General features: G+C 36.4%; 1 protein-coding gene across 1 annotated transcript in view; it reads right to left on the bottom strand.

Annotated features, from left to right (window-relative positions):
- Positions 1-8,437, bottom strand: part of Smp_151810 (putative voltage-gated potassium channel) — a gene marked incomplete at both ends in the record, with an annotated part of 89,711 nt that overhangs the window by 76,049 nt on the left and 5,225 nt on the right. Inside the window, 2 exons of the mRNA XM_018797410.1 lie at positions 3,161-3,463; positions 4,006-4,116. Of these exons, the coding sequence (XP_018652454.1) occupies positions 3,161-3,463; positions 4,006-4,116 (414 nt within the window). The remainder of the gene's footprint in view (positions 1-3,160; positions 3,464-4,005; positions 4,117-8,437) is intronic.

Genomic DNA, 8,437 nt, shown 5'->3' with positions numbered 1-8,437 from the left:
CTGCTGTAACATCATTCCAGTTTGGAAACTAAACTCTTCATAGTCTTAATCTTTTTTTCCATAGTCAGTAGCAAAACAGCATATGAATCCGAGCACAGAGCGCGGCGATGGACCTTTGTTTGTATTTGTTTAGTTTGTTAAAAAGTGTTACTGTCCAGAACGATACACTATTTAATGTAGGATTATGGTTTGATCCAGCTAATCATTTTATTTAAGATATTCAAAGCACCATTTTTATTTAAAAAAATTTAAAATGTATCTGAATTTCTGTAGGATTGAGCGTAAATGTTTTCAGTTTACCAAACAATGAACAGTCAATTTGCAAATTAACAACCAATTGTTTCAATCTTCACTGTTTCTTCTCTTATTCCATTGCTCATGCATTTTCCAGACGTTTGCGTTTCATTTCAGTTCTTTCCTCATCGGTCTTCTGCCAAAATACATTCTATGTCTGACCCACACCATATACTACTTATATGGATATAAGTAGACCACACCACACTCGTCCCCCCTTTAAAGCATTCGTTCATGCGGTGGTTCTGCTCGCCATGCCACTATCTTCTTTCACTGCAGTCTGTGCCAAACTCTCCGTCAGAATGTCGAGTCTGCGGCGCGCTGACCTCCATAGCTCCGTCGACCTGCCGGGGCACCAACATCCGCATCCACCCGGCACCTGGGACGTTCAACACCCGTACTCCACCGGCCTGCTGAGCCATCTACATCCGATGTCCGCCCAGCAGCCGCACGTCCCACTGCTCCTCTCCGTCGACAGCACCCGCTACAGCCAACGCCGCCCCGCCAGAACACTCCACTCGACGCCAACTCTCCACACCAGACTGCCCCAACTAGCACCTCAAATCCAGACCCGCAGCGGCGTCCGCAGAACAGCACCCTTCCTCCTCCTGGTTGGCAGCGACACCAAATGTAGTGAACAGAACACGACTGGGGACAATCGAATGTATTTAAGCAAAGATTACAGACTATCTCAATAAATTCTGATTACCAAACAATGAACAGTCAATTTTGCAAATTAACAACCAATTGTTTCAATCTTCACTGTTTCTTCTCTTATTCCATTGCTCATGCATTTTCCAGACGTTTGCGTTTCATTTCAGTTCTTTCCTCATCGGTCTTCTGCCAAAATACATTCTATGTCTGACCCACACCATATACTACTTATATGGATATAAGTAGACCACACCACACACTGATCCGGTCGGCATCCAACAGTGTTAATGTCTAACTTCAACCAATTCACGAAATTGAGCAACTATTCAAGAATGTCTTCAGTGAGTTACTATCTCACAACAGACCTGGTTGAACTCCACTGGTCACTACTTCTCACTAGAACTCAAGGAAATACCTCATGAAGCCAGTCACTAGTGAGCATATGTTGATTATTATTATATCCACAAAACCCTCTTCTTCAATTGACTCATGATTTCAACTATATAAAAAATATGTATTTATACTTTAACATTTTACAGAAGCACTACCATACTACTGATTTTGATTGGATGATGTCGAGAAATTTGTTAAATATTTAGATATTAAAGTGCAGTAATAAATTATCAGGCTAGAAGTTCATTGCTTTCCATAGATCCTCAAGCAATCAATTCGTTATTCAATAATAATATGCACCACGTGCATTCGTTACAGCTGGTTTCATAGTATCATTTTTTTACAGATTGTTATATCCCGAAGAGAATTATGAATGGTAACTTTTGAGGACTATTTATGGACCAATGTAATATGTATATTTCCTATTGTATAATTGTTAGGTAACTTAACTATTCATATTCGTGTCCCTCTTATTATAAGCTTTATTTTGACCTATAGACTATTATTATACAATTTACCATTCTTGAGTTATCCCTAGTCCATTAATTACTGTTCCCCCTATTCACAGCCACATTTAGCCAATTATTGTACACATGTTATTTTCTATTTTATTGGTACGATGTGGTCAGTTTGATTGGTATATAAACTCAGTATGCTTGAGAATAATGACTCATATCGCAGAGGCTGTTATTGGTGTTCTGAACTTATCTGGCTGGGCTATGCAGAAAGCAGGACTGATAAGTACTGAAGACTGCTCATACGGCTTTCGTGTGTTACTATTCCAATCGATAATTCACTCTTCTCTCATTGGCGGGGATCATCACTTCATATATTAAACTGGGCACTCAAGCAATCGATAGAACACGAACACGTCAGTTGACATTCATCTAATGATAATATCGAAAAAGAATTGGTTAATTATATTATTTAATTTGACCTATCATTTAAATGTTAGCAATTAACTCTGAACGTAGTCATTAAGAGCTAATGGTAAACAGTGATATTGTAATGAACAAGAACACAGGTGAACACATGCGATTGCATTTCTACATGAAATTACAGAGTTCTTTGATAAAAACGCAAAACCATGCGTTCAATGCATAATTTGTAAACCCTCCATCAGTTGTCTCAAGTTTCATCGTTACTTCACTGTCATAACAATTACTCTTTGTTTCCATTCTCTTCAATTCAATCTTTCGAAACTCCTGCCGCTGGTATTGAATACTACTCATGTTGACATAAGTAGCATACACCACAATATAAATATTTATGAATATTAAATTACCCACAAATGCACTGGTACGGCCGAGTGTGGTAGGAGTCAGCTCTCACTCTCCAAATGCTCTCATACGGCCACGTGAATACAACAACTAACAGGGAAGTCCTACTCACTCCTTCCTCTTAGCAAGGATATTGTTTACAAAATCGAGAGGACGAAAAGAGAATGTCCGGTGCCTCAACCAGGTTGGTGGACATGGAGGGTCCATCTAGGGGAGTTGGAAGACCCGGATTCCAAACCGATGGTGCATATAGGCTCCAAGATCCTGAAGGAACAAATGGCGTATGAACCAATAGTTGATCACCGGCTGCCATGAGACTGCATCTCCTTACGTTGCTCCACTGTCTTTATTTGATTTAAGCAATGAGTTTATACGGTAGCGGATGGACAGTAACAACTGGATTATTTTTGGTCTTCACCAAGTGACCTGCGCGAGGCTGGGCAGGCTGTCGCTTCAGCTGGACGAACACATTTCTTTTGCATCACGTCTTTTTACGTCATTCTCTTTCACACGACGGAGGAAATCTTCTCTGAACTTACTGGGCTTCACATGCTCAATCCTTACATTTATTCGTTTCGGAATTATTCGATTACCGACACGCTTATTGACGATTATTCCAACAGCATGAGGAGTGACGTTATAAACGCGACCAGTTCGGCCATGATATGACTTGTGGGGCATACCCTTTTGGACACCACCATCACCCTTTATATCTACGATATCACCACGTCGATACACTCGCATATAAACCGAAGATGGCAGGGGTCCATGGTGCCTGAATTTTCGAGAAAATAAGTATCTTGTGCCTCGACGGTATCCTTTGGTGTTTGTCATTGTATCACCTCGTGATCAGAAGTTCGCCAAACGCGGGCTCGCTACTAGAATGTGGATCAGACCTATAGGTCAAAGGCTCCGGGAGTGACCCTTTACGAAAACCACCTGTTTCTGTTTGGGCACCCAGGCAGTATCACAGCCCATACACACATCAAGTGGAGCATATTTAACCAGTGTCCTTTTGTACTAGTATGTGTTCAAATAATGATAATAATAACCATAATATGACTTTAGGAATCATTCTGCAGTAAAATGAAGTATTTAAACATGAGATTGACTATGTCAAAACTTCTGTTTTTAAATTGATTTCCACATTGTATGGATCCTTTCTTTATTTTCATATGTATCCAACAAAAAAACTATCACATAAAATGTCATATAAAAATATCAACAATAGACTATTATTAGTATCCATAGATGTTGTATGAACCACACACACGCACACACACATACACATTTCGTTCTTCAACTGGTAACGTTTGAACAACGTATTATGAATGAATAAAGCAGTACATTTTTCCTATCTATCTATATATACATATATACTTACTTCGTCCATGTCGATCAGGCGATAGTTCTTTGTGAGATACCAGGAATAGAACAACTTGTGATTTATCATTTTTAATTGGTACAATATCCAATAAACAAAGAAATGGTTCACCTTTAAAATAAAAAGAACAATGATGATATAATCATATTCATAATAATAATGATCAATTTGATTGTAAATACCATAGAATCTTATCACTAGTCATTACTTACTCCATTACTTACGCCTGTTACCTCTCCTGGAGGAGCATAGGCTGCACACAAGCATTCTCCATCCAACTCTATCCTCAACTATCCTTTCCACTTCTTTACAGTTAATATTCATCCTTTTCATATCTGTTTCGTTTTCCCAAAGTAATGTGTTCTTCGGCCTTCCACTTTTCCGATTCCCTTCACCATTCCAAGTTATCGCTAGTCTCTTGATGCAGTTTGTTGATTTCCTAAATGTATGTCCTATACACTTCCAACGTCTTTTCTTAATTTCCTATTCAGCTGGAAGCTGGTTTATCCTCTCCCATAAGACGCTGTTGCTGATAGTATCCGGCCAATGAATGTTGAGTATTTTGCGTAAACAACTGTTTATAAATACTTGTACCTTCTTGACGATGTATGTAGTAATTATGGGAGTTTCAGCTCCGTACCGTAGGACTGTCTTGACGTTCGTATAAAAGATTCTCACTTTGAAATTAGTTGAGAGTTCTTTTGAGTTTCATATGCTCTTCAGTTGTAGAAATGCTGTCTTTGTTTTACCAATCCTCGTCTTTACTCATAGTTTGTATTACAATATTTATTCATTGGCTAATAACTACTCAAATTTATAGTTTTCAGTTGATCATAATAGGAGACGATTTGAAAAAAAAAGAAGTATCTATATTCTATCTGACTTTATGTATTCAAATGAAGAGAAATGATATTTGATTGATATCATGAACTGATAAATGTTAAACCACCACTGAAAATCTGGAAGTACTGGACAGTAGTTTCGTTCTCGTATGAAACTTCTCAGCAGTTTACATCCACGATTCCATACGCGGGACTTGCGCGTGGACACTTAACCTCTAGACCATTGATCTGCCATCCAATAGTGTTAACATCTAAGTGCAATAAATCCACGACATGATATTTAAAAATGTTTCGTTCCAACACTGATGCAGCATTTTATAATCTATTTATGAGATTGAACTTATTGCTTATCATTCTAATGGTATGAGGATATAATAGGACAGAAGTGTATATAGTATACCAATTCAACCCCATCTATATACTTATTTCTTTGCCCGATCTCTTTATAACCCGAACCCAGTTTGATTGTATACACTAATTATCGTAATGAAATAATTTACTTGCATATTACTTTTCGTGAGGTGCTTAATTTGAATCAGAAGTTAGTTGGTGACTCATTACTTTGAAGCCTATTATCCAAAGTCTCTAAAACAGATACTACTTTATTGTTTTGTTTTAACTGGACTAGTAACATGTTTAGAGGATGTAGAGGGATAATTGTTTTTAGTATGATTTGGTTAGGTTAATCATTCCACAATCAATAATATATTAATGACGTTCTCTCTGACCTAGCAACAGTGACTGACCTATCCAGTTAGCCTTTGATTTCATTAGTGAAAGCAACAATTTATTACAACAGTAATATCTAAACTACAAGCAAAACAACTTTATCCATGTAGTTGCTCTTGTGTAATGACTATATTATAATCATAAATTTTATAGACTTGGTTTTTGAAAACGTCTATTGAACCTGTAAATTATAGAAGACGGTGAAAATTGCATCATCATCGTCATCATCATCATCACCCTAGCTTATTTCAAAAACTTTTAAAATGATGATACATCAGAAAGCTGCTACTTTCATTATTGATTGTTCAATTTTTAAAAAAAACAAATACACAACCGATAATCTTTTGATGTTTTTTATATATAGACATTGTATTACTGTTCTAACTGTTTCTATAATACTTGAAAAACCTTTGATCATACAAGTAAGCAATAACTTCCAATACAATTTTTAAAGAATAGTGAGAAGAAAAATATTTGGTTGGTAGAGTACAACATAAGAATCGATATGGATTACTTTGAAAATTGTTTGTTTGAATCTTCCCATTGATGTGTTAGGACTGTAATAGATCAGTCCCTTATTGGCCATATGTGCATACTGTGCGTATTGCCTCAGTATTGCCTTAATTCACAAACATTATAAGCAAAGATGAATAGTGGCTAGCAGTGGAATCTAGGACGCGCGTCTCATCCTATTTGGGATTCGTAAGCTGCATGTACCTATATCTCAGGGTTGATGTTCATTCTCGGATTCGAACTCAGTACCGTTTGCATCAAACGCCATCGCGTTATCCACTCGGCTACTGAGTCGTGATAGCCACTTGCTTGTGCAATCGAGTGAGATTACATTCAGTTGTTGTTGCTTACCTGTATCTTCCCATTGTTATTCTGAACTGCAATTGATTAGTCACTTATTGGCATATGTGCATACTATGCGTATTGCCTCGATATAGTACTAATTCACAAGTTTTTATGCGCAAAGATGTTAGTGGTGTAAATTTACATCTTATATCGGTTTGAATTTAAACTAGGTGATTTAATAGTGTAATGTTTGCATATAAACACTTCACTTCTACCCGAAGTTTGTGCTGATGATATCGTTGAGAAGGACGATGAAAGCTCCACGACCGAACCATCCAGCTCAGAAAACAAAACTCCATCAAAAGTTGAAGGTTTTAGGATTTATCTTCTGTAAATCCACGAGTAGGGTATGGTGAAAGTTACGGATTCAGTGTAGAAAGACTAACTGATGATTATCGATCGTGAATAGTTATTCATTCGGCTGCATACATAGAGAACCCAGTAGCTCATTTTTCAAAGGAACTAAATAAACCTGTTTGGTAATAAATATGTTTGTTTGTTATCAACCTAATGAGTTGAAAAATTGTATTTCTGATGTTTCGTGACTTAGTGTAAGTCTGTTCTTCAAAGAAAATAAATAACCAAACTAAGTTCAGTTAGTTAATTGCTCTAATGAAGTGTCTCATACTAAGTCACGAAATATCAAAATTATAGTTTCTCTACTCATTAGAATATAACAAAAAGACATATTTATTATTGGCATTCTAGACCATTCTCAATTAATTTGAAACTATCAAGTTCAACCTTGGCAACGATACCTATTTGATGATGATAGTAGTATATAGTATATAGTATAGTAGTATATTTTTAAATTTTAGGAAGTAGAATTCCACTTGAAGTTAGCATATTTCACATGTGTAACTTTAACGTAGAATTGAACCTGGGGAACCTTGTAAATTATTTTAACGTTCGAACTGACTAATTCACGGAAATGAGCATGGCCAATACAATTCTTAACACAATAGGGGATTTGTGGTGATTAATCAGTTTATTATTTTTTATTACAGACTAACTCTAGTTTGGTAATCGTTAAATATCAAAAATCAAAAGACGATTATTATTATTATAAGTAAGGTGTAGCTAAGCAAAATTGAATTGTCATTTGATGAATAGTGAGATGTTAATCAAGCTATCTTGATAATCAAATAAATTAAGTTAAATTAGTGTGTTGAAATCCACAAACAAAAGAACTGTGACTGCTTATTTATCTTATTCTTCGTGTCATCGTATGTAGGTAAATAATTCATAAAACATGTCCAACCGCTAAGTATGTATCAATTTCATTAACCTTCTTGTGGAATTGCCTTACTTACTTACACCTGTTACTAAATCGTGAAGGAGCATAGGCCACCCACCAGTATTCTCCATCCAATCCTGTCCTCGACAATCCTTTCCGGTTATTTTCAAATAACATTCATCCTTTCATATCAGCTTCTATTTTCCAAAGTGATGTGTTCTTTGGCCTTCCACATTTCAGCTTCCCTTCACCATTCCAAGTTAAGGCTTGTCTCGTGATGCAGTTTGGTGATTTCTTCCTATCCACTTCCAACGTCTTTTTTTAAATTCCTCATCATCTGGAAGCTGGTTTGTCTTCTCCCATAAAATGCTGTTGCTGATAGAATCCGGACAGTGAATATTGAGTATTTTGCGTAGACAACTGTTTATAAATACATGTACCATTTTGGTGATTGTTGTAGTAGTTCTTCACATTTCAGCTCCAACCAGTAGGACTGTCTTGACATTCGTATTGAAGATTTTCACTTTGAAATCAGTTAAGAGTTTATAAGAACTCTCGTCTAAATTAGAGCGAATAGTCTCACAGTATTTGAGCGCCGAGTTGATGTAAGACATTAAATAAGAATAATATATTTGTAAAATCTCAGCGAATGAATTTTAATTAAATCCAACGTTTTGCCTGGCAATCTGGTCCAAGCTTTTTCAAGGAATTATAATCAAACATCAAAATTATCGAATATAAATAGGTACATGGTTCTCCGAGTTCA

The sequence above is a fragment of the Schistosoma mansoni genome, chromosome 4, assembly GCF_000237925.1.
Source record: "Schistosoma mansoni strain Puerto Rico chromosome 4, complete genome".
NCBI classification, from domain to species: domain Eukaryota; kingdom Metazoa; phylum Platyhelminthes; class Trematoda; order Strigeidida; family Schistosomatidae; genus Schistosoma; species Schistosoma mansoni.
Note: the sequence above shows the minus strand (reverse complement) of the source record. Positions and strands in the feature narration are given on the sequence as shown.